Source organism: Salvelinus fontinalis, chromosome 18 (genome assembly GCF_029448725.1).
Source record: "Salvelinus fontinalis isolate EN_2023a chromosome 18, ASM2944872v1, whole genome shotgun sequence".
Taxonomy (NCBI): Eukaryota; Metazoa; Chordata; class Actinopteri; order Salmoniformes; family Salmonidae; genus Salvelinus; species Salvelinus fontinalis.
The window spans coordinates 26,152,022-26,179,183 of record NC_074682.1 but is presented as its reverse complement, the minus strand read 5'-3'; the positions used below and the strand labels follow the sequence as shown (position 1 = coordinate 26,179,183).

General features: G+C 43.2%; 1 protein-coding gene across 1 annotated transcript; it reads right to left on the bottom strand.

The window, feature by feature from the left end:
* Positions 1 to 3,519: 3,519 nt before the first annotated feature.
* On the bottom strand, positions 3,520 to 3,882 carry LOC129815881 (galactose-specific lectin nattectin-like). Its single transcript, XM_055870031.1, has one exon. The coding sequence runs from the start codon at positions 3,880 to 3,882 to the stop codon at positions 3,520 to 3,522; it is 363 nt and encodes a 120-aa protein (XP_055726006.1).
* Between the last annotated feature and the right edge of the window lie 23,280 nt (positions 3,883 to 27,162).

The window sequence follows — 27,162 nt, the reverse complement described above, 5'->3', positions numbered from 1 at the left end:
TCCCAACGTTTGTGCAGTAGCGATAGGCTGTTATCAGTGTGGAGGAGATACAGCCTGAAGGTCAGCTGTATCTGTAAAAGCCATCGCCACGGTTCACAGTGTTATTGTCACCTCTCAGACCTATACCAGCAGTTCCTCCTGGCTCAGGTCTGAGCTCTACAAAAAACCCTGCTGCACACTTCATCCATGCGAGAGAGAGAGAGAGAGAGAGTGAGGGAGAGAGAGAGAGAGAGAGAGAGAGAGAGAGAGAGAGAGAGAGAGAGAGAGAGAGAGAGAGAGAGAGACCGGGGTAAGGGGTAGGTGGGAGATGAAATTAGAAAGAATGGGACTGTTCTATGAGTCTTGTTTACAATCCTTATCATATAGAGACTGGGGGCAATTGTAACACCTTGAATTTCTCGAAACAGAAACAACCTTGAGTGATGAAAGTCACAGAGTATATTTTTCACTGGTCATCCCCAAAGCCAGCATCTCCTTTGGCTGCCTTTCCTTACAGTTCTCTGCTGGCAATGACTGGAACGAATTGCTAAAATCACTGAAGTTGGAGACTTATATCTCCCTCACTAACTTCAAGCATCGTCTGTCAGAGCAGCTTACCGATCGCAGCAGCTGTACACAGCCCATCTGTAAATAGCTCATCCAACCAACTACCTACCTCATCCCCATAGTCGTTTTTTTTTTTTTCTGCTCTTTTGCACACCAGTATTTCTACTTGCACATCCTCATCTGCACATCTATCACTCCAGTGTTAATTGCTAAATTGTAATTACTTCGCCACAATGGCCTATTTATTGCCTTACCTCCTTACCTACTTCATTTGCACACACTGTATACAGATTTTCTATTGTGTTATTGACTGTATGTTTGTTTATCCCAAGTGTAACTCTATGTTGTTGTTTTTGTCGCACTGCTTTGCTTTATCTTGGCCAGGTTGGAGTTGTAAATGAGAACTTGTTCTCAACTGGCCTACCTGGTTAAATAAAGGTGAAATAAAATAAATAAAATAAATACGCACATATACAGTGGCAAGAAAAAGTATGTGAACACTTTGGAATTACCTGGATTTCTGCAGAAATTAGTAATCCAATTTTTTCTTTAAAAAGTACCTCTAAAAGCCTTTATGTTCATCAGTCCACGGTAAATGGAGAAAGTTCAGCACTGTTGCTACTCTCCCTATGAGTTGCCATCCTGCAAAGATGACTGCAAGAGCACAGTGCAGAATGCTCATTGAGGTTAAGAAGAATCCTAGTGTCAGCTAAAGACTTACAGAAATCTCTGGAACAATCTAACATCTCTGTTGACGACAATACGTACAGCACTAAACAAGAATGGTGTTCATGGGAGGACATCACAGAAGAAGCCACTTCTGTCGAAAAAAAACATTGCTGCACGTCTGAATTTTGCAAAAGTGCACCTGGATCAGTGCTACTGGAAAAATATTCTGTGGACAGATGAAACTACAGTTGAGTTGTTTGGAAGGAACACACAACACTATGTGTGGAGAAAAAAAGGCACAGCACACCAACATCATGAATTATACATGAATTATACAAATACTAAGTTTCGATAGCCTTGGGGTCCTGTAGAGTGCCAAATAAGTTGTAAACAGATATAACCTGGGCACCATCAGACTGTTCAGATGTTATGTATGGCCATGCACAAACATGGGTGTAACTGTAATTATTGGTTATGTACAAAGAAATACTAATATTTTTTGCAAAATCATTACATTTGTCTATCATATGATAATTCATGAATATGAATTATCATATTATACAGTAAAAGACAATCTGTCACAAAAACTGTTACTTACAAAAACTGTTATTCAATATACAGAAATTTGTCTTGTATGATGCATTTTGCATCATATGGTTACATGTCTTGAAAACATGATTGTTTACAAGCAAAAAAATGTGGGACTATGTCAACAATGGACTAATGAAATGATTACCAAAATATAGTTTTTGGGTGGAGTTTTCCTTTAAGTGGATGTATTGACCCCAACTACTGTTACAATTGCACAGGGGCAAATGTAACGACCAGACTTTTCTGATTAAAAGCAATATTGTGATCTGACCATCTTATGTACAGATATATACATGGTATGAATGATTAGGAGACAGATATCAGTTTCTTATATAAAACAATGGCTGTCCTAGTTCAAGTGGTCCCTGAGCGACAGGGTAAAAGACAAAAACTGTTACAATTGCCCCCAGTCTCCCCTAATGCCAAACAGTATTCCAATTATATTATATTTGGATGAATAGATTTAGATGTATTTAGTCCATTCACGTAGATTTTGAAACAGGGGTCCTCTTGACCTCCAATAGATTAGTTCTACCAGTAGACTGGAAGTGGAAGCAAGAAAGTTGCCTTCTTTTCCAAATCGAATCAAATTAGACAGTGAATTATCTCACTAGGCACGCTCTTCGATCCCAAATAAAACCTACACAACAGAACCCAATCAAATATGCTTAAAAAACAAGATCACAAAAAAGCTACCTGCTACCATATAGATGTAGATGACTCAACAGGTGGATGAAGTTCTCTTTATAAAAACACATCATCTAATTGAAGACGATAGGGATTTCATGGCAATTATTATGAAGTACTTTTCATTACCTGGAAAGAGAGGCACTTCAACAAATGACATCATCATCTCTGAGCCTTTCTGCTTCCCAGAATCTCCTAGTTGTCAGCATCTAAAATTATCCCTGTCACTCATTGTTTTGAAAATGTATAGGCTACGAAAAAGCAGCCTACATTTGAGATATCCAACAAGCTACCAAGGAGAGCACTTGTTTGAAACAATCCCTGGCTGAAAACAAACCAGGTGGTGCACCTGGATCTTTATAGGAATAAACAATCAATGGCCACTGTTAGACACTATAGACTCGTGCTCAAGAGGACCAGTATTGGACTGTTGCCAAAACTCTCAAAAACCCTCATCTCATCAGGGTAATCTACGTTTCAAACAACAACTAAGAGGTCACCGCGCCACTTTTTTGGTAAACAGCTGAGAGATAGGGCTGGAGAAATGTAACCACTCTCAAATTCATAGATTCAATTTATGGATGCAAGGACTGACCACCCGTGAGATCAAAATGATCTTAACCATGTTTTGAAGCTATACATATTAAACCAGTTTATATTTTGGGCTCTGATGGGGTGAGACAGTTAGTTGAATAAAACCCATGAGGGATTTATAAGTTATAATCCTCAAGAATAAATGACTATAAATGGCTACTTTAAAAGTTTTAATAAATGCATACCAACCCCAGATTTCCACTGTAATGGTACCACAACAACTTCAACTATCAAGACAACTAAGGCAAGCACACACATTTTCTTCAGAAAATGTATTTTCTTTTTTGTGTGTTTACAATTCATAATTCCTAAATAATTACAATAAAATAACAATATTTTCAACAAAAGGTGTTTCTTTATTATTGAAAACCAAGATTTATTTTGCGCATTGAACTCTCAAGACAGTTAGGGGATGGAGCCCATGTAATCATTTCACAACTTGAGTTGGTCAAAGTTTGTCTTCACAGTCTTCATTATTAAGTCCATCTTCGACCCATCAGACCACACCCACCTGCCCTCCTTGTCAGTGTCATACAGCCCGATCCAGGTGTACCTCTCTGCAGGGTCTTGACTCTTGACCAGGTTCTGGATAAACTTGTGTTCATTTTCACTATGCACTATGGCCAGGTTTGAGGCCAGGTTTGCTCCCTGAGCCACACAGTAAGATTCAGTGTCGGCCCAATCCAATTGTGAAGCAACGTACTTATAGCAGTGTCCGCTAAAGCTGTACCAGCCCATGTCGCAGGGTTTTTGGGATAGCTCTTCCTCCTGGTCTGGCACGGTCCTGTTCAGCATCCAACGCCAGGTTGAGGAGAGAGACGAGGAACACTAACATGGTGCTGAGTGTTGGTGCTGAGTGCTGATGGGCAGACACTGGGAGGTGAGCTGGGTTGCAATGGGTCCTGCCATTTTAAAGAGGGCTGGTGGCCATGATATCATTGGTATATCTTTTGCAACTAAGAGTGAATGTTATATAAATGTACTATTGGCTTCAGCTTTTATAGAAGCTGCTTAGTTAATATATTTAACTTCAGATCAACAACAAAAAAACTAATTCAAAAAGTGTAAAAATAAATAAATAAATAGTGTTCTTTTTTCACAAAAAGTGTCAGCAGCTCTACAGCCCTTTGAGAAAAGTGTATTGGCATGTAAGCCTGGGGTAATATGAGCTCTGCAACTGTGTTCTTCCATTACTTTTTCCAACAAGTGTTGATACAAGGCTTCTTGACAAACAACACACATATTTGAAAATGAACTTTTGAAGGAGTGGATCTACAGTAAGCAATTCTAGCGAGTGGTTAGTGTTATAGTTCTGAGCTCAGTTCAGACAGAACTTTCCCATTGGCCTTTATGCTGCGTTCAAAACAATTGGACACTGGGAACTGGGAACTCTCCGACTTCCAACTTCAGTGCGTTCAAGACAACTGGGAACTTGAAAAAACACTAGCTCGATGGGAAAAATTATTTTGAATGATCGTCCAACTCGGAATCAGAAGTCGGAAACTCTGGCGTCTTTCTAGAGCTCCTAATTTCCGACCTGAAGATCACTGACGTCATGATTTGACCTGGAGTCCCCAGTTCTCTTGAAAGCACCACAAGGCTCAATCTCAGCATCCCCCCAATCCAACATTCTCACAAGGTCTCATCCAATGATGTATACTGAACAAAAATATAAACTCAACATGTAAAGTGTTGGTCCAATGTTTCATGAGCTGAATTAAAAGATCCCAGACATTTTCCATTTCTCTAAAATGTTGTGCACAATTTGGTTTACATCCCTGTTAGTGAGCATTTCTCCTTTGCCAAGATAATCCATACTGTAGCATATCAAGAAGCTGATTAAACAGCTTGACCATTACACAGGTGCACCTTGTGCTGGGGACAATAAAAGTCCACTCTAAAATGTGCAGTTTTGTCACACAACACAGTGCCACAGATGTCTCAATTTTTGAGGGAGCATGCAATTGGCGAAGAATTTCTGCATAAACTGTCATAAACCATCTCAGGGAAGCTCATCTGCCTGTGGGCGAGAGGTTGCTGATGTCAACGTTGTGAACAGAGTGCCCCATGGTGGCGGTGGGGTTATGGTATGGGCAGGCATAAGCTTCGGACAGCAACACAATTGCATTTTAGCGATGCTAATTTAAATGAACAGAGATACAGTGATGAGATCCTGAGGCCCGTTGTCGTGCCATTCATCCGCCACCTCATGTTTCAGCATGATAACGCACAACCCCATGTCACAATGATCTGTACACAATTCCTGGAAGTTGAAAATGTTTCTTCCATGACCTGTATACTCACCAGACATGTCACCCACTGAACATGTTTGGGATGTTCAGGACTGCTGTAAACGACAACGCATCCCAGTTCCCACCAACATGCAGTAATTTCACACAGCCATTGAAGAGGAGTGGGACAACATTCCACAGGCCACAATCAACAGCCTGATCAACTCTATTCGAAAGAGTTGTGTCGCGATGCATGGGGCAAATGGTGGTCACACCAGATACTGACTGGTTTTCTGATCCACGCCCCTACTTTTTTTTAAAGGTATCTGTGACCAAAAGATGCATAACTGCATTCCCAGTCATGTGAAATCCATGGATTAGGGCCTAATGAATTAATTTCAATTGTCTGATTTCCTTATATGAACTGTAACTCAGTAAAATCTTCGAAAGTGTTGCTTGTTGCATTTATATTTTTGTTGAGTATAATTTAAAAGTATGCTTTAAGGTGTCTGTAATAGAATAAACGTTGCAAAACAAATGTAAACATTAATAAACATTTCTAAAGCTTCCCCCCAAAAAATTACACCGGTGGGGAAGTGCCAAGATGGAGGCCCGGTGGCTTCAAAACAGCACCACCTATTAGTCATCTAGTGTGTATATAAATCATTGGTCTCATCAGCAAACAAGAAAACCTCATTCAGGAAGACAAAAGAGAAAGCCATCATATTAGAAATTGCCATTCTTTCTTGTTATCTAATGTTTTTTCTCAATGGTTCTGGTGGTTTTTATGCTCTAAATCTCTAAATGTTGTACAACTGCATCAAAACCTCAGTAAAGGTGACAGGGTATTCATGCCTTTCTTTCCATCCACTCAAATCCATTAAAATCCTTGATATGCATGGCCTTTCCTTTCAACATAGCCTAGCTACTTCGCTGCTTTGCCTAGCTTGAAGTAGCTTGAGATGATTTCATATTTTGCTCATGCTTATTGCCTAAACATGTTGTGTAGCTATTGCCTGGGGTAAGCTGTGCACATTTTGCTGTGTCTAAATAATTTGACGCTCGTATCCCTTCAGACAGAAGTAGCATACAGTATACAAGGTGTGACTGTATTCATGACAGGGCAGGCTAGTGAGTACTGGACTGTCCACTTGTCTGAAACGTCATTACCAATTAATACTTTTCACCCAAACTTTTTGTGTTGCGAATTATTCTGATGAAATGTGTCCATATATTGGTATTTTAGTGCCACTTGTCAGTAGTAACTGTGGATGCTACATCGGTCAATGGCTGAGCTGAGTTGAGCAGTGTGTCATTTTGTCAGATGATATGAAATATGCCAGCATCAGAGGCTATCGCTTGTGTATCTTGGCTACATTGGTATTTAGATTTGGTGAAAAGTGTTTGTCAATTTCAGTTAATAGACTGTGTCACACTTTTATTTACCAAGCGCTCAAAGCACTTTACATAGTAAGGGGAAATTCACCTCATCCACCACTACTGATGTATAGAACCCATCTGGGTGATGCCATGGCAGCCATTCTGAGCTAGTGTCATGGAGCTGGTGTCAGTCCATGCCTTATAGGCTGACCTGCCTTATTAAATAGGCCTAAGGGAGTGGTCGAAAATGGAGGGTCATGCTTTTTAAATGTCAGTCAGGGAGAGGGTTTAGTATTTTTTTATTTAGTCCAAAGGAGGGTCATATAATTTGTAATCAATTCACACCTGTGCATAGCTCATCTGTAAATAGCTCATCCAACTAGCTCATCCCCATACTGTTATTATTATTATTTATTTTTTTTTTGCTCCAGTATCTCTACTTGCACATTCATCTTCTGCACATCTATCACTCCAGTGTTTAATTGCTATATTGTAATTACATAGCCACTATGGCCTATTTATTACCTTACCTCCCTTATCTTACCTCATTTGCACACACCGTATATATACTTTTCTATTGTGTTATTGACTGTATGTTTGTTTATTCCATGTGTAACTCTGTGTTGTTGTTTGTGTCGCACTGCTTTGCTTTATCTTGGCCAGGTCGCAGTTGTAAATGAGAACTTGTTCTCAACTAGCCTACCTGGTTAAATAAAGGTGAAATAAAAAATAAAATAAAAAAATAAACAAACCTAACGCTGGGTTTTCATGACTTAACCTGTTGTGGGTGTGTCGAGGCTTGGCCCCTGACTGGCCAATCAAAACGTGCTCCATGGCTAAATATGTGGTTGCTTCAAGTTGTGTATTTCTAGTTTTTATGTGTTGCCTTGGAATCAACTCCAATTCTAATGTTAGTCCTTTATAGTTTGTTAAACAATTTGCAAAATGTACACCCATCCCATCTTGGATAAATATGTTAACTTGAACCAGTTTGAAGTCAACATTGTTCTAAGTATTTGCATGGCTTCAATGTAGAAATATATACAGTACTAGATAAAAGTTTGGACACACCTACTCATTCAAGGGTTTTTCTTTATTTTTACTATTTTCTAGATTGTAGAATAATAGTGAAATAACACATACGGAATCATGTAGTAAGCAAAAAAGTGTTAAACGAATCAAAAATATTTGTTATATTTTAGATTCTTCAAGGTAGCCAATATCTGCCTTGATGGCAGCTTTGCACACTCTTGGCATTCTCTCAACCAGATTCACCTGGAATGCTTTTCCAACAGTCTTGAAGGAGTTCCCACATATGCTGAGCACTTGTTGGCTGCTTTTCCTTCACCTTGCAGTCCAACTCATCCCAAACCATCAAAAATTGGTTTGAGGTCAGGTGATTGGGGAAGCCAGGTCATCTGATGCAGCACTCCATCACTCTCCTTCTTGATCAAATAGCCCTTACATAGCCTGGAGGTGGGTCGGGTCATTGTCCTGTCGAAAAACAAATGATAGTACCACAAAGCGCAAAGCAGATGGGATGGCGTATCACTGCAGAATGATGTGGTAGCCATGCTGGTTAAGTGTGCCTTGAATTCTAAATAAATCACAGACAGTGTCACCAGCAAAGCACCCCCACACATCACACCTCCTCCTCCATGCTTCACGGTGGGAACCACACATGCAGAGATCATCCGTTCACCTACTCTGCGTCTCACAAAGACACAACGGATGGAACCAAAAATCTCAAATTTGGACTCATCAGAGTCTAACTGTGGCTAACTGTTCTAGCATTGATTGATACACTCACAAAAGCTTAGATTTCTTTCGCTGCAAAGCATATTTTCAAAATCTGACACGATAGGTGGATTAACAACAAGCTAAACTGTGTTTTCGTATATTTCACTTGTGATTGCATGATTAAAAATATTTTTTGTAATATTTTTGAATCTGATACGTTTGGGAATTTTCTTCTGCCTTTCAGGACCAGAACGAGGCTGTAGTTTTCTAAACATAACGCGCAACCCAAATGGCGTTTTTTGTTATAAAAGTAATATTTATCAAACAAAAAGAACATTTATTGTGTAACTGGGAGTCTCGTGAGTGCAAACATCCGAAGATTATCAAAGGTAAGCGATTCATTTTATTGCTTTTCTGACTTTCGTGACCATGCTAATTTGGGGCTAGCTGTTCTAGCATTGATTGATACACACAAAAACTTGGATTTCTTTCTCTGTAAAGCACATTTTCAAAATCTGACATGAGAGGTGGATTAACCTGTTGGGGATGGGGGCGCTGTTTAGACTATTTATGCTAATGTGGCTAATTTTTTAAACGGCTTCCCACAAAATCCTTGATCGTACAATATGCATATTATTATTATTATTGGATAGAAAACAGTCTATAGTTTCTATAGGAGTTGAAATTTTGTCTCTAAGTGGAACAGAGCCCATTCTACAGCAATTTCCCTGACATGGAGTCAGATTTGAGAAACGTTGGCCACTTTTCTGAAGTCATTTAAACGGGCACTGTCGTTGCTATGACTATACGGACACTTCTTACGTCTTCCCCTGGATGCCTTTACGTGATGACGATTCCAACGGGCTCGATTGCTCGTTCACAGGCCCTACAAATGAAAAAAACCTTTAGCTAGCAAGTCTTTTCTTGCTGCGTAACGCGCGTGGAAGACACCGACCCTCTCCTGTTCCAAGCATTAGTTTAGCCTGTTATATTTCTCCGGTCATCTTTTCACTCGTTATAGGAGTTACAAACATCACAAAGTAGTTAATTTAAAGCGTTTTATAGCAATTTATATCCGTTTAGTGCGATTTTGGGACATTTATTTTTGCAACGATGTGAAAAGTTGGTCACGCTTTTCAGTTCATCCCGAACGTAGTTGACATTTCCACATGGCAAGAGGACAGCTTTCCACCAAAAGACGATTTCTCCCAAGAAAGGATCCTTTGCCCAAGATACTGATGGAAGAACAGCTCAAGGTAGGACATTTTTATTATGATAAATCGTGTTTCTGTCGAAACATTTTAGTGGCTTAGGACGCCATGTTTTTTGACGTAGCTTCGCTTGGCGCAAACTGTATTGAAAAGTAAGGATAAATTAAAAAATGTAATAACGCAATTGTATTAAGAATTAAATTGTCTATCAATCCCTGTCCACCCTATATTTTTTAGTCACGTTTATGAGTATTTATGTATAAGAGTAGATCACTGTCTAAGTGGCGCAAGGACGTTTTCTTTACCAGCTTGTCTACATTTCACATTGTCTAACCATGATTTTGGTGGCTAAATATAAACATTTTCGATCAAACTGTATATGCATGTTGTAATGTGATGTTACAGGAGTGTCATCGGAAGAATTCTGAGAAGGTTAGTGAAAAAATTAATATCTTTTGGCGATGTTGACTTTTATCGCTCACTTTGGCTAGAATCAATGCTGGGCTGCTAATTGCTATGTGCTAAGCTAATATAACGATTTATTGTGTTTTCGCTGTAAGACACTTAGAAAATCTGAAATATTGTCTGTATTCACAGGATCTGTGTCTTTCGATTCGTGTATGCTGTGTATTTTTACGAAATGTTTGATGATTAGTAGTTAGGTAAACACGTTGCTCATTGTAATTATTCTAGTCCATTTGTGATGGTGGGTGCAATTGTAAACTATGCCATCTACCTGAAATATGCACTTTTTTCTAACAAAACCTATCCCATACCATAAATATGTTATCAGACTGTCATCTAATGAGTTTTTTTGTTGGTTAGGGGCTATAAATATCTTAGTTTAGCCGAATTGGTGATGGCTACTGGTGTTGGTGGACAAATAAAAGATGGTGGAATATGCTAATGTGTTTTTAGGTAATAGATGTACATCTTTACATATTGTGTCTTCCCTGTAAAACATTTTAAAAATCGGAAATGTTGACTGGATTCATAAGATCTGTGTCTTTCATTAGCTGTATTGGACTTTAATGTGTGAAAGTTAAATATTTTAAAAAAATATTTTTTTTGAATTTCGCGGCACTGGTTTTTCAGTGGGGGGGGGGGGGGGAGTGCCGCTAGCGGCACGCTGATCCTAGACAGGTTAACAACAAGCTAAGCTGTGTTTTGGTATATTTCACTTGTGATTGCATGATTATAAATATTTTTAGTAATATTTTGCGTCCTGCAATTCAGCGGTTGTTTAGGAAAATGATCCCGTAAAAGGGATCCGTAGCGCAGAGAAGTTAACCAATTTAATTATAACAAAGCAAACACTCTGTCCGTTTCTAATAATTTGTAAGATCCTTATTTGCATAAAATAGACAAAGACCAGCCACCAAATTAATCAATAGTGTTTATTCTCGAGAGAGCTCTGACGTGCATATACAAAACCGTTATTTTTATCCCTTCTATTACTAACGCACATACATACACACTAATCTGGATTATCTTCTGAAGTCTCACCACAGTTTATTACCACTTAGCTGACAGTTCCAGTCCCCCCACAGATACGGAAAACCTAGAGGGGCTTTTGCTGTCTTCCCTTATCTCCACAGAGTTATAGCTTAGTCGGTTCAAACATAGGTTAATGATCCACTTAGTTTTCTGTAGGTACACACAGACATTCCTTTCTCCCCCTGTACATGCTACATAACCTCTAATCCTAATGGTTATGTTTCTGGGTAGAATTATTTAATCATTTATCTTAAACCTTGATAAAATATCTTAACAAGCATTTATTTGGGCTGCAATTTCTGAGGCTGGTAACTCTAATTAACTTATTCTCTGCAGCAGAGATAATTCTGGTTCATCCTTTCCTGTGGCGGTCCTCATGAGAGCCAGTTTCATCATAGCGCTTGATGGTTTTTGCGAGTGTTTTATGGAGCGTTTGACAGTGATGATGAGTGGTCGTTTGACCGCAGACCCATTACGGACGCAGGCAATGAGGCAGTGATCGCTGAGATTCTGGTTGAAGTCAGCAGAGGTGTATTTAGAGGGCAGGTTGGTCAGGATGATATCTATGAGTGCCCGTGTTTACGGATTTGGGGTTGTACCTGGTAGGTTCATTGATAATTTGTGTGGGATTGAGGGCATCTAGCTTAGATTGTAGGACTGTTAAGCATGTCCCAGTTTAGGTCACCTAACAGTACGAGCTCTGAAGATAGATGGGGTGCAATCAAATCACATATGGTGTCCAGGGCACAGCTATATCATAAAATCACCAGGATAAAAAGAAAACCCATTACTGTTGAACCAGCCTTCTTTATAGTAGGCCTAGGGTAAGGGTAGCCTATGGAGGGATTTTGTTTTTAAAAATGGGAAACAAGCAATTGTTACAGGAAAATAACTTCTAAATACGAGGTTTACCGGTATTCACCGAGGTTCTCATCTCGTTTCATGATGAGCATGGAAACATGTAGCCGACATCATGGAGGGGGTTTTCAGGTCCTCCAATGCATGTAATATAGGCCTGCCAACAATACATACTGTAGATAAAAAGTGCTAAAAAAATGACATTCATTTGTGTTAAAAAAATTAAGAAATAAAAGTAACAAATAATTAAAAAGCAGCAGTAAAATAACAATAGCGAGGCTATATACAGGGGGTACTGGTACAGAGTCAATATGCGGGGGCACCATTTAGTCGAGGTAATTAAGGTAATATGTACATGTAGGAAGAGTTATTAAAGTGAATATGCATAGATAATAATAGAGAGTAAAATCAGTGTACGTGGGGTGGGGGTGGGGGCAATGCAAATAGTCTGGGTAGCCATTTGATTAGATGTTCAGGAATCTTATGGCTTGGGGTTAGAAGCTGTTTAGAAGCCTCTTGGACCTAGACCTGGCTTTCCGGAACCCCTTGCCGTGCGGTAGCAGAGAGAACAGTCTATGACTAGGGTGGCTAGAGTCTATGACAATTTTTAGGGCCTTGCTCTGACACCACCTGGTATAGAGGTCCTGGATGGCAGGAAGCTTGGCCCCGGTGATGTACTGGGCTGTACGCACTACCCTCTGTAGAGCCTTGCGGTCGGAGGCAGTTACCAAACCAGGCAGTGATGCAACCCGTCAGGATGCTCTCGATGGTGCAGCTGTAGAACCTTTTGAGGATTTGAGGACCCATGTCAAATCTTTTCAGTCTCCTGAGGGGGAAAAGTTTTTGTTGTGCCCGCTTCACGACTGTCTTTGTGTGCTTGGACCATGTTAGTTTGTTGGTGATGTGGATACCAAGGAACTTGAAGCTCTCAACCTGCTCCACTACAGCCCCGTCAATGAGAAAGTGGGCATGCTTTTCTTGTAGTCCACAATCATCTCCTTTGTCTTGATCACGTTGAGGGAGAGGTTGTTGTCCTGGTACCACATGGTCAGGTCTCTGACTTACTCCCCATAGGCTGTCTCGTTGGTGATCAGGCCTACCACTGTTGTGTCATCTGCAAACTTAATGGTGTTGGAGTCGTGCTTGGCCGTGCAGTCATGAGTGAACAGGAAGTACAGGAGGGGACTGAGCACACACTCCTGAGGGGAGAGGATCAGCGGATGTGTTGCTACCTACCCTTACCACCTAGGGACGGCCCGTCAGGAAGTCCAAGATCCTTCTATTCCAAGATGGCGTAGCAGTCGGACGTGTGTTTTGGTCTTGTCAAAAAACGTTTATTTTTTATTTTTATTTTTTCACCTGTTTGGCCCTGTCCGGGGGTATCTTCGGATGGGGCCACAGTGTCTCCTGACCGCTCCTGTCTCAGCCTCCAGTATTTATGCTGCAGTAGTTTATGTGTCGGAGGGCTAGGGTCAGTTGGTTATACCTGGAGTACTTCTCCTGTCTTATCCAGTGTCCTGTGTGAATTTAAGTATGCTCTCTCTAATTCTCTCGTTCTCTCTTTCTTTCTCTCTCTCTGAGAACCTGAGCCCTAGGACCATACGTCACGGCAAACCGGGCATGATGACTCCTTGCTGTCCCCAGTCCACCTGGCCTTGCTGCTGTTATTGTTTCAACTGCTCTGCCTGCGTTTATGGAACCCCTACCTGTCCCAGACCTGCTGCTTTCAACTCTTAATGATCGGCTATGAAAAGCCAACTGACTTTTATTCCTGATTATTATTTGACCATGCTTGTCATTTATGAACATTTTGAAAATCTTGGCTCTCTCTAATTCTCTCCTTCTCTCTTTGACAGAACCCCTACCTGTCCCAGACCTGCTGCTTTCAACTCTTAATGATCGGCTATGAAAAGCCAACTGACTTTTATTCCTGATTATTATTTGACCATACTTGTCATTTATGAACATTTTGAAAATCTTGGCTCTCTCTAATTCTCTCCTTCTCTCTTTCTTTCTCTCTCTCGGAGGACCTGAGCCCTAGGACCATACGTCAGGACTACCGGGCATGATGACTCCTTGCTGTCCCCAGTCCGCCTGGCCTTGCTGCTATTCCAGTTTCAACTGTTCTGCCTGCGGTTACGGAACCCCTACCTGTCCCAGACCTGCTGTTTTCAACTCTTAATGATCGGCTATGAAAAGCACAACTGACATTTATTCCTGATTATTATCTGACCATGCTTGTCATTTATGAACATTTTGAAAATATTGGCTCTCTCTAATTTTCTCCTTCTCCCTTTCTTTCTCTCTCTCGGAGGACCTGAGCCCCAGGACCATACGTCAGGACTACCGGGCATGATGACTCCTTGCTGTCCCCAGTCCACCTGGCCTTGCTGCTATTCCAGTTTCAACTGTTCGGCCTGCGGTTATGGAACCGCCACCTGTCCCAGACCTGCTGTTTTCAACTCTTAATGATCGGCTATGAAAAGCCAACTGAAAATGATTCATGATTATTATTTGACCATGCTTGTCACTTATGAACATTTTGAACATCTTGGCATAGTTCTGTTATAATCTCCACCCGGCACAGCCAGAAGAGGACTGGCCACCCCTCATAGCCTGGTTCCTCTCTAGGTTTCTTCCTAGGTTTTGGCCTTTCTAGGGAGTTTTTCCTAGCCACCGTGCTTCTACACCTGCATTGCTTGCTGTTTGGGGTTTTAGGGTGGGTTTCTGTACAGCACTTCGAGATATTAGCTGATGTACGAAGGGCTATATAAAATAAACTTGATTGATTGAAACTTGATTGTCCCTTCCTGTCCCTTGTAAACATAGTTTTTCCTTGTTTTTTTGTATATATATTTAATATTTTAATATATCACTTTCTATCTACAGACTGAATATACTCTCCTGCAACCGCCTCAACCAATGTGGTACGGATCTGCTATTTTTATACTTAAGAACTCATCAACTCATCAAAAGCTAGCCAGCCTGCTGGCTACCAGCTAACTTGCTACTAGTTAACCACGGCCCGCTAGCTGTCTACAGTACATCGAACTGTTAGCTTAAGAGGCCCATCGGACAATTTCTTTGGCCACTATATCCACCATACAGAGCCCTGCTGATTCGTCGTCTGAACCGGAATCCCAACAGAAGCTAGCCAGCTAACTAGCTACTAGCTAGTAGTCAGCTAGCCACTGCTAGTGGTCATCAGCCACCTCTAGCATGGACAACTCTCGCTAGTATGCACAGCGTGACTCAAACCAGAGCAAATCGGTCTTATTTTTCTCCATATCTCCGGATTCCTACCGCAGGCTCTGAACCTTTTTCTTCTTCACCTGGATCATCGCAGCTAGCTAGCTGCTATTCGAGTGGCCACTCCTGGCTAACGTCACTGTCCCGAAGCAAGAACCAATTAGCCTGGAGATAGCCTTGCTAGGCCCATCTCCCGGCTAGCCAAAGAGGTCAATCAGCCACTACTTGGGCTACAACACCTCTTTTTGCCAACTGGCTTGGACCCCCTCCAACTCATCACGACTGGACCACCGACGTGCTTTGCCCGATGGGGTTATTCTCAACTGGCTGAAATTTCCATCCCTAACTATAACATTTTCCGACAAGATAGAACTGCCAAAGGGGGCGGTGTTGCAATCTACTGCAGAGATAGCCTGCAGAGTTCTGTCTTACTATCCAGGTCTGTACCCAAACAATTTGAGCTTCTACTTTTAGAAATCCACCTCACCAGAAACAAGTCTCTCACCGTTGCCGTCTGCTATACACCACCCTCTGCCCCCAGCTGTGCCCTGGACACCATATGTGAATGGATTGCCCCCCATCTATCTTCAGAGCTCGTGCTGCTAGGTGACCTAAACTGGGACATGCTTAACATCCCGGCCATCCTACAATCTAAGCTTGATGCCCTCAATCTCTCACAAATTATCAATGAACACACCAGATACAACCCCAAATCCGTAAACACGGGCACCCTCATAGATATCATCCTAACCAACTTGCCCTCCAAATATACCTCTGCTGATTTCAACCAAGATCTCAGCGATTACTGCCTCATTGCCTGCGTCCGTAACGGGTCTGCAGTCAAACGACCACCCCTCATCACTATCAAACACTCCCGACAACACTTCAGTCAGCAGGCCTTCCTAATCGACCTGGCCCGGGTATCCTGGAAGGATATTGACCTCATTCCGTCAGTAGAGGATGCCTGATTCTTCTTTAAAAGTGCCTTCCTCACCATCTTAAATAAGCATGCCCCATTCAAAAAATGTAGAACCAGGAGCAGATATAGCCCTTGGTTCACGCCGGACCTGACTGCCCTTGACCAGCACAAAAATGTCCTGTGGCGTACTGCATTAGCATCGAATAGCTCCCACAATATGCAACTTTTCAGGGAAGTTAGGAACCAATATACACAGGCAGTTAGGAAAGCAAAGGCTAGCTTTTTCAAACAGAAATTTGCATCCTATAGCACAAACACTGTAAAATCCATAGAGAATACGAGCACCTCCTCCCAGCTGCCCACTGCACTGAGGCTAGGAAACACTGTCACCACCAATAAATCCACTATAATTGAGAATTTCAATAAGCATTTTTCTACGGCTGGCCATGCTTTCCACCTGGCTACCCCTACCCCGGTCAACAGCCCTGCACTCCCCACAGCAACTTGCCCAAGCCTCCCCCATTTCTCCTTCACCCAAATCCAGATAGCTGATGTTCTTAACTTCTTGTCAATAGGGGGGCGCTGTTTTCACTTTGGAAAAAATCGTGCCCAAATTAAACTGCCTTGTACTCTATTCTAGATCATACAATATGCATATTATTATTACTATTGGATAGAAAACACTGTGAAGTTTCTAAAACTGTTTGAATTATATCTGTGAGTAAAACAGAACTCATTTGGCAGCAAACTTCCATACAGGAAGTGAAAAATCTGAAAACGAGGCTCTGTTTCAGGGCCTGCCTATTCAACTGGCTTTTATTTATCGATACGTATGCACTTCATACGCCTTCCACTAGATGTCAACAGGCAGTGGAAGGTGGAATGGGGTGTCTAGCTTGATCTGAGATCGAATAAGAGCTTTTGGAGTGACAGGTCCGGTATTTGCTTTGTCTTCGAAGGCGCGCGGGAGAGCTCAACATTGTCTTCTGAAAAGCGTTCGGTATACACGGCGAATATCTCCGGCTCTGATTTTATTTGATACATATGATAATAACATCATAAAGTAGGTTTTTTCAACCGAGTTTTAGCAGTTTATTCAATGTTTATTGGGACTTTTGGAGTTTTCCGTTCTTTGCGCCAAGAGAGGATGGGAATGTTAGCAACCTTGGCTAGCATTGTGGCGCGAATTCGACAGAAGAAATGGACATTCTAAAACCAAACAACGATTTATTTTGGACCAAGGACTCCTTGTACAACATTCTGATGGAAGCTCAGCAAAAGTAAGAAAACATTTATGATGTTATTTCGTATTTCTGTGTAAAATGTTGACTCCTATTCTCCGCCGTGTTGGTGAGTGCTGTCTCACAATAACGCAAGCTGTATGTTATGGTAAAGTTATTTTAAAAAATCTAACACAGCGGTTGCATTAAGAACCAGTGTACCTTTCATTTGCCATACAACAAGTATTTTTATGTAAAGTTTATGATGAGTTCTTTGGTCAGATTAGGTGAGTGTCCAAAATATCTCCGGAGATTTTGGTGAATTGTTGCTACGTATTCATAATGTATAACCAGGATTTGTAGCTATAAATATGCACATTTTCGAACAAAACATAAATGTATTGTATAACATGATGTTATAAGACTGTCATCTGATGAAGTTGTCCAAAGGTTAGTGATTAATTTTATATCTTTTGCTGGTTTTTGCGAAAGCTACCTTTGCGGTGAATAAATGCCTTTGTGTGTTTGGCTATTGTGGTAAGCTAATATAATTCTATATTGTGTTTTCGCTGTAAAACACTTAAAAAATCGGAAATATTGGCTGGATTCACAAGATGTTTATCTTTCATTTGCTGTACACCATGTATTTTTCATAAATGTTTTATGATGAGTATTTATGTATTTCACGTTGCTCTCTGTAATTATTCTGGCTAATAAATTGCAGACCTAATAAATTGCAGAGGGAGGTCCCAGGGTCCTCAGCTTAGTGATGAGCTTTGAGGGCACTATGGTGTTGAATGCTGAGCTGTAGTCAATTAATAGCATTCTCACATAGGTGTTCCTTTTGTCCAGGTGTGAAAGGGCAGTGTGGAGTGCAATAGAGATTGCATCATTGTCATGATCGTTATAATGAGTGGACCAAAGCGCAGCGTGATCTGGGTTCCACATCTTTTATTTACTAAGTGAAACTCAAAGCAAAACCAAACAATTAATCTCAAACGAAACGTGAAGCTAACAATAGTTCTAACAGGCTACTATCCATAGTCAAGATCCCACAAAGCACAAAGGGGAAATGGCTGCCTAAATATGATCCCCAATCAGAGACAACGATAAACAGCTACCTCTGATTGGGAATCATACCAGGCCAACATTGATATATAATTACCTAGATGACCCAACCTAGTCACACCCCGACCTAACCAACATAGAGAATAACATGCTCTCTATGGTCAGGGCGTGACAGTACCCCCCTCCAAAGGTGCGGACTCCGACTGCAAAACCTGACTCAATAGGGGAGGGTCCGGGTGGGCATCTACCGTCGGGGGCGGCTCCGGTGTGGGGCGAAGCACCCACTCCGCTCGCGGACACGTTATCCTCAATGGCGGCTCTGGTGCGGGGATCGTCGCCGGATGCTCCGGACCGTGGATCGTCGCCGGTTGCTCCGGACCGTGGATCATCGCCGGAGGAACCGGACCGTGGGTTGTCGCTGGGGACTCCGAACCGTAGGTTGTCGCCGGGGACTCCGGACCGTAGATCGTCGCCGGGGACTCCGGACCGTGGTTCGTTGCCAGGGACTCCGGACCGTAGATCGTCGCCGGTGGCTCCGGACTGGGAATTCTCGCAGGAGGTTCTGGACTGAGAACCCCCGCTGGAGGCTCTGGACTGCAGACTGTCGTTGGAGGCTCTGGACCGCAGACTGTTGCTGGAGCCTCTGGACCGCAGACTGTCGCTGGAGGTTCTGGACTGGGGACTGTCTCAGGAGGTTCCGGACTGTGGACCGTCTCAGGAGGTTCCGGACTGTGGACCGTCTCAGGATGTTCCGGACTGTGGACCGTCTCAGGAGGTTCCGGACTGTGGACCGTCGTTGGAGGTTCCGGACTGTGGACCGTCGTTGGAGGTTCCGGACTGTGAAACGTTGCCGGAAGCTATGGACTGGGAACTGACGCCGGAAGCTCTGGACTGGGAATTGTCGCGGGAAGCTCTGGACTGGGAACTGTCGCCGGAAGCTTGGTGCGTGGGGCCGGCACTGGTAGTACCGGGCTGGTGACACACACCTCAGGACGAGCGCGAGGAGCAGGCACTTGACGTACTGGACTGTGGAGGCGCACTGGAGGCCTGATGCGTGGGACTGGTACAGGTGGCACCGGGCTGGTGACATGCACCTCAGAGCAGGTGCGGGGAGGCACAGGACGTACTGGACTGTGGAGGCGTACTGGAGGCCTGATGCGTGGGACCGGTACAAGTGGCACCGGGCTGGTGACATGCACCTCAGGGCAGGTGCGGGGAGGAGGCACAGGACGTACTGGACTGTGGAGGCGCACTGGAGGCCTGATGCGTGGGACCTGCACTGGTGGTACCGGGTTGGTGACACGCACCTCAGGGCGAGTGAGGAGAGGAGGCACAGGACGTACCGGACTGTGGAGGCACACTGGAGGCCTGATGCGTGGGGCCGGTACAGGTGGCACCAGGCTGGTGACACGCACCTCAGGGTGAGTGCGGGGAGCAGGAACAGGACGCACCTGACTGGGAAAGCGCACTTGGGGGAGAGTGCGAGGAGCAGGCGCAGGACATACCGGGCTGTGGAGACGTACTGGAGACCTGGTGCGTATAGCCGGCATCAATGGTACCGGAACTTTAACACACTTCTCAGGACGAGTACGGGGAGCTGACTCAGGTGGCACCAAACTGACAACACGTTCCTTTATTCCAAATCCGTGCATCCTCCACCAACTCAACAACTCTCCCATTTCTCTCTCCTCCAAATTCTCCTTCTTCTCCCAGACTGGCTCTGGTTCACTCCTCGGCTCCGCCGACTACTCCATGTGCCTCCCCCCCATGTGCCTTTCTCCCCGACTTCGTCGCTGTCCCTCCTTCGCTGCTTCCGCCTGCTTCCATGGCAGGCTCTTCTCTCCTGCCATTATGTCGTCCCAAGTCCAGGATGTTCTCTCCCCAATCTCCTCCAAAGACCAGGATGCCATTACCTCCCGGGCACGCAGCTTGGTCCGTTGTTAGTGGGATCTTCTGTCACGATGTTCGTAATGATTGGACCAAAGCGCAGCGTGATCTGGGTTCCACATCTTTTATTTACTAAGTGAAACTCACAGCAAAACCAAACAATAAATCTCAAACGAAACGTGAAGCTAACAATCGTTCTAACAGGCTACTATTCATAGTCAAGATCCCACAAAGCACAAAGGAGAAAATGGCTGCCTAAATATGATCCCCAATCAGAGACAACGATAAACAGCTGCCTCTGATTGGGGATCATACCAGGCCAACATAGGTATATAATTACCTAGATGACCCACCCTAGTCACACCCCGATCTAACCAACATAGAGAATAACAGGCTCTCTATGGTCAGGGCGTGACAATCATATGTGTATCTGTTGGGGCGGTATGCAAATTGGAGTGGGTCGAGGGTTTCTGGGGTAATGGTGTTGATGTGAGCCATGACCAGCCTTTCAAAGCACTTCATGGCTACAGACGTGAGTGCTACGGGTCGGTAGTCATTTAGGCAGGTTACCTTAATGTTCTTGAGCAGAGGGACTATGGTGGTCTGCTTGAAACATATTACAGACTCAGACAGGGAGAGGTTGAAAATGTCAGTAAAGACACATGCCAGTTGGGCAGTGCATGCTCGGAGTACACATCCTGGTAATCCGTCTGGTCCCGTTTAAACCTTAATCACATCGGCATTGGAGAGCATGATCACACAGTCGTCCGGAACTGCTGATGCTCTCATGCATGTTTCAGTGTTACTTGCCTCGAAGTGAACATAGAAGTAATTTAGCTCGCCTGGTAGGCTTGTGTCACTGGGCAGCTCTCGGCTGTGCTTCCCTTTGTAGTCTATAATTGTTTGCAATCCCTGCCACATCCGACGAGCGTCGGAGCCAGTGTAGTATAATTCGATCTTAGTCCTGTATTGACTCTTTGCCTGTTTGATGGTTTGTCAGAGGGCATAGCGGGATTTCTTATAAGCTTCCAGGTTCGAGTTTGCTCCTTGAAAGTGGCAGCTCTACCCTTTAGCTCAGTGCGGATGTTGCCTGTAATCCACACCTTCTGGTTTGGGTATGTACATACAGTCACTGTGGGGACGACGTCATCGATGCACTTATTGATGAAACCAGTGACTGATGATGCGGTGTAATCCTCAATGCCATTGGAAGAATCCCGGAACATATTCTAGTCTGTGATAGCAAAACAGTCCTGTAGTTTAGCATCTGCTTCATCTGACCACTTTTTTATATACCAAATCACTGGTGCTTCCTTCTTTAATTTTTGGTTGTAAGCAGGAATCAGGAGGGTAAAATTATGGTCAGATATGCCAAATGGAGGGCGAGGTAGCGCTTTGTAAGCGTCTCTGTGTGTGGGGGAAAGGTGGTCTAGAGTTTTTTTCCCTCTGGTTGCACATTTAACATGCTGGTAGAAATGAGGTCAAACGGATTTAAGTTTCCCTGCATTATAGTCCCGGCCACTAGGAGCGCCGGCTGTGTATAAGCATTTTCCTGTTTGCTTCTGCCGTATACAGCTCATTGAGTGCAGTCTTTGTGCCAGCATCGGTTTGTGGTGGTAAGTAGATAGCTACGAAGAACATAGTTGAAAACTCTCTAGGTAGATAGTGTGGTCGACAGCTTATCATGAGATACTCTACCTCAGGCAAGCAAAACCTTGATACTTCCTTAGATATCGTGCACCAGATGTTGTTTACAATATACATAGACCGCCCCCCCCTTGTCTTACGAGAGGCTGCTGTTCTATCCTGCTGATACAGTATATTACCCGCCAGCTGTGTGTTATTCATGTCGTTCAGCCACGACTCGGTGAAACATAAGATATAAAAAATGTTATGTCCCATTGGTAGGATATACATGCTTGTAGTTCATCCACTTTATTATCAAGCGATTGTACGTTGGCCAATAATACCGATGGCAAAGGCAGATTAGCCACTCGTCGCCAGATCCTCACCAGACACCCCGATCTCCTTCTGCGAAACCTCCGCCTCTTTCTCCTGCAAATGACGGGGATGAGGGCCTGTTCGGGTGTCTGGAGTAAATCCCTTTCGTCCGACTCATTTAAGAAATATTATTTGTCCAGTTCAAGGTAAATAATCCCTGTTCTGATGTCCAGAAGCTCTTTTCGGTCATAACAGACGGTAGCAGCAACATTATGTACAAGATAAGTTATAAACAATGCGAAAAAAACTAACATCATAACACTGTTGGTTAAGAGCCCATAAAACGGCAGTCATCTTTTTAAATAATATAGGCTATAGGTGTCACGCTCTGGCCATAGAGAGGCTTTTATTCTCTAATTTGGTTAGAACAGGGTGTGACTAGGGTGGGCATTCTAGTTTCTTTATTTCTATGTTTTCTGTTTCTATGTTTTGGCCGGGTATGGTTCTCAATCAGGGACAGCTGTCTATCATTGTCTCTGATTGGGAATCATACTTAGGCAGCCTGTTTTGCCACCTTAGTTGTGGGTAGTTGTCTGTGTTAGTGGCCTGTATAGCCCTAGTCAGCTTCACGGTTGTTTCCTTTGTTCTTTGTTTTGTTGGCGACATTTATTTAATAAAGAAATGTACGCTCCCCATGCTGCACCTTGGTCCGGTCATTTCCACCCTGACGACGTTTGTGACAATAGGCCTAGGTGAAGTGCATGCTTGGAGAAGCACAGGGCAAAGTTATATTTCTAAGAGAATATACTTCCTTCAAGAGTTGTTGTACTGCTGGGATGGTGCATATAAAACTAAGCTGCACTGCATTACTCACAACAATGGATAGGCTATCCCAATCATGAACCTTAGCCCAAAATGTAATATATGTGTGCCCAGGCAAGGCCTACTGATGTCCTGTTCAGTTTGAACAAACAGAGCCTTTCTAGGACCATTACCTGGGTCAGGCTGGTTCTGCTGAGCCTGGTGAATACGGGACTCAATCTCCCAGGAGACAGCAGCAACGATGCAGGTGGATGGCACAATGGTCTCTGGCTCAGAACCTGTGTTGTCGGCAGGTGAACTGGCGGGAGAGAGCGTCAGGCTTGGTATTCCTAGATCCGGGGCGATAAGTGAGTGTGAAGTTGAATCTCCCAAAGAACAATGCTGGCTTGCCGGGAGTTCAGACGTTTGGCGGTCTGGATGTAGGACAGGTTTTTGTGGTCTGTCCACACAATGAAGGGGAGAACCGAGCCCTCCAGCCAGTGACGCCATTCCTCAAGAGCTAGCTTCACTGCCAAGAGTTCCAGATACCTATTTCTTTCTGCAGGTGAGAGCTTGCGGGAAAAGAATGCACATGGGTGGAGCTTCTGATCAGAGGGGATTGTTGAGACAGAACAGTGCCTACCCTGGTGTCTACCCTAACTGGAGTTCTGGGTGAGGATTGGAGCGGAAGTGAAGCGACGCTTGAGTTCCCAGAACGCTGCCTCTGTCTCAGGGGTCTAGTGGAACGGGGTGGAGGTAAGAGGTGCTGCCAAATGGCTGTAGTTACAGATTAAACTTTTGTAAAAATTGTCAAACCCCAGGAAACGCTGTAGCTGCTTAAGATTCAAGGATGCAGGTCACTGACTGTCCTGACCCTGGCAGGTGTCGTGGTAATTTCCTGTATTACTCAATGATGAGAGAGCCAACCACACACAAGTCAGAGTTATATTATAAAGTCCATCTTTAATAATATATAAGCTTCACCATAGCCCTTTTTGACTCTCAGATCAATTCAGTGTCTATAAATGAATTCTCTGAGAGTGTCTACAAAACAATTCTTAGTATCATTTATAGCCAAGATACACCCCTCTCAACTTACAAAGAACATTTTACTTGAAAGAGGAGTATCCCATAGCTAGACAGCATTAGCTATAAATTATCGTTCAGTTTGGTCTCCTAAGATGAGGTTTCAATCTCATGCTTGGTACCAAGACATTACCTCATCCAATGGCATATATCACTTGTCAATTCTAGATACTCCCATCTCAAATACACCCCCTCCTGGATAAGCTCAGAAAAGACAGTGAGCCTCTTAGGTCATATACTAGGTCAAGACAAGGGCAACCTCAGAGGGGACATACAATGGTTCCAGACACTGCCATACTCCTTCCCCCAATGAGAAAAGTAGGGAGTGACTGGCGTACAGACATTGTATGAGATAACTAACTGGTTCCCCATTAATAACGCCATCCCTTCACATGGTTTAGGAATAGTTACAGACACATTCCCATAAGAAGACAATGTTCCATTCTGTCCTCCTCCCCTTCTGATATTCGACATAGCACCACATGGTTTAACAGATACATTGACATATGAAGACAAGCCAGACCTCTCCCCTCTCTGGGCCCCAAGTGACTAAGCCCTAGCTGAGAAGGGAAAATGCACTGCCAACCCTATAGTCCAAAGGGAACCATTCTAATGACAAGTATCTCACAAGCATATGATGAAAATAACATCTTATCTATCTATGTTACCTAACTAATTATGATTCAGCCACGACACAGGGTCCATCTGTAACTGTCCCTGTGCAATGATGTAACCCAGGAAGGACAGAGGAAGCATGAAACTCACATTTCAGCCGTTGGACAGCCGTTGGAGAACGTGTTGCTGGTGAGCCTCAGGGTACTTTTAAAGAAATCAGAATGTCATCCACATAGACAAAAAAAAAAGTCCAATCACATCCCTCAGAATTTCATTAACCAGGCTCTGGAAAACAGCAGGACCGTTAGTGAGACCAAAAGGCATGACCAAATACCCAAGAGCAGACTCAGACGAGGAGATTGGGATAAGGTATGCAAGGTTATTGATTGAAAAGCAGGGGAAAGATTGGGTGCAGGCCAGGGGAAGCTTGGGCGGGTTGCAGGAAGCCAGGTTCTGAGGCTGATGCTGGCGCAAGGGGAGTTGGGGCTGGGTAAGTTCGTCTGTAGCGGAATCCAAGGAAGCAGTGGAGTGGGTGTTCTGGGCAGGGTGGCAGAACTGAAGAGACATGGGGCTGGACACAGGGACCAGAGTGGACGGAACTGTAGCGGAGCGAAACCAGCGTCAGGCAAAGGCAACCAGGCTCTATGCATGAGCCAATGGCTAAAACGCAGACTAACTGAGCAGAGGCTACAATCTGGCAGCGTGGAAGTGGCAGTATTTGTAGAGGTCTTGATTATGGAACAGGTTGCAGCTGGTGGAGATCTGCTCTGACTCCAGTACACCTGTCTCCGCCCACAAAATCACACACACACAGAGAGGGAGAGAGCACTGGAGGAGTGTCGGCAGGTCAAGGAGACACAGGATGAGCAGTAGAGGGCGTGGCAGGAGCAGATGTAATAGTAAATGAGAATGTGTATATTATTTCATGCCTTAACTTCTTTGGGCTGCAAGCCCGAAGCCGGGCACAATATGACAACAGCCACTGCAAGTGCAGGGTGCGAAATTCAAAATATATTTTTTAGAAATATTTAACTTTCACACATTAACAAGTCCAATACAGCATATGAAAGATAAACATCTTAAAATGTTTTACAGCGAAAACACCACATATATTTATGTTAGCTCACCACCAAATACAAAAAAGGACAGACATTTTTCACAGCACAGGTAGCATGCACAAAGCCAACCTAACTAACCAAGAACCAACCAAACTAACCAAGAAACAACTTCATCAGATGACAGTCTTATAACATGTTATACAATAAATCTATGTTTTGTTCGAAAAATGTGCATATTTGAGGTATAAATCAGTTTTACATTGCAGCTACCATCACAGCTACCGTCACAAATAGGACCGAAGCAGCCAGAGTAATTACAGACACCAACGTCAAATACCTAAATACTCATCATAAAAAAATTCTGAAAAATCGATGGTGTACAGCAAATTAAAGACAAACATCTTGTGAATCCAGCCAATATTTCCGATTTTTTTAATGTTTTACAGCGAAAACACAATATAGCATTATATTAGCTTACTACAATAGCCTACCACACTACCGCATTCATTCATCAAGGCATGTTAGCGATAGCAATAGGCACGTTAGCGATAGCGAATAAACCAGCAAAAGATATATAATTTTTGACTAACCTTGATAAGCTTCATCAGATGACAGTCCTATAACATCAGGTTATACATACACTTATGTTTTGTTCGAAAATGTGCATATTTAGAGCTGAAATCAGTGGTTATACATTGTGCTAACGTAGCATCTTTTTCCCAGAATGTGCGGATATTTTTATGACACTCAAACTATTCTGACCAAATAACTATACATAAACGTTACTAAAAAATATATGTTGTATAGGAAATGATAGATACACTAGTTCTTAATGCAATCGCCGTGTTAGAATTCTAAAAATAACTTAATTACGATATGCAGTTTACGTTATGGCGAGAGCGTGCCCAAACTCTGGGCGCAAACGACTAGTACAACATGTTCGACAGATATATGAAATAGCATCATAAAATGGGTCTTACTTTTGACGATCTTTCATCAGAATGTTGTACAAGGGGTCCTTTGTCGGGAACAATCGTTGTTTGGATTTAGAATGTCCTCTTCTCCAGTCAATTAGCACGGAAAGCTAGCAAAGTGGCGCGAAGCTCTCCTTCCTGAACAAAGGCACACAACGCAACACGCCTAACGTCCCGAAAACTTTTCAATAATCTAATAAAACTATATTGAAAAAACATACTTTACGATGATATTGTCACATGTATCAAATAAAATCAAAGCCGGAGATATTAGTCGTCTATAACGACAGCTGTACAGAAGGCAAAACCAGGTCCCTTCACGCGCTCTCCAGAAAACAGG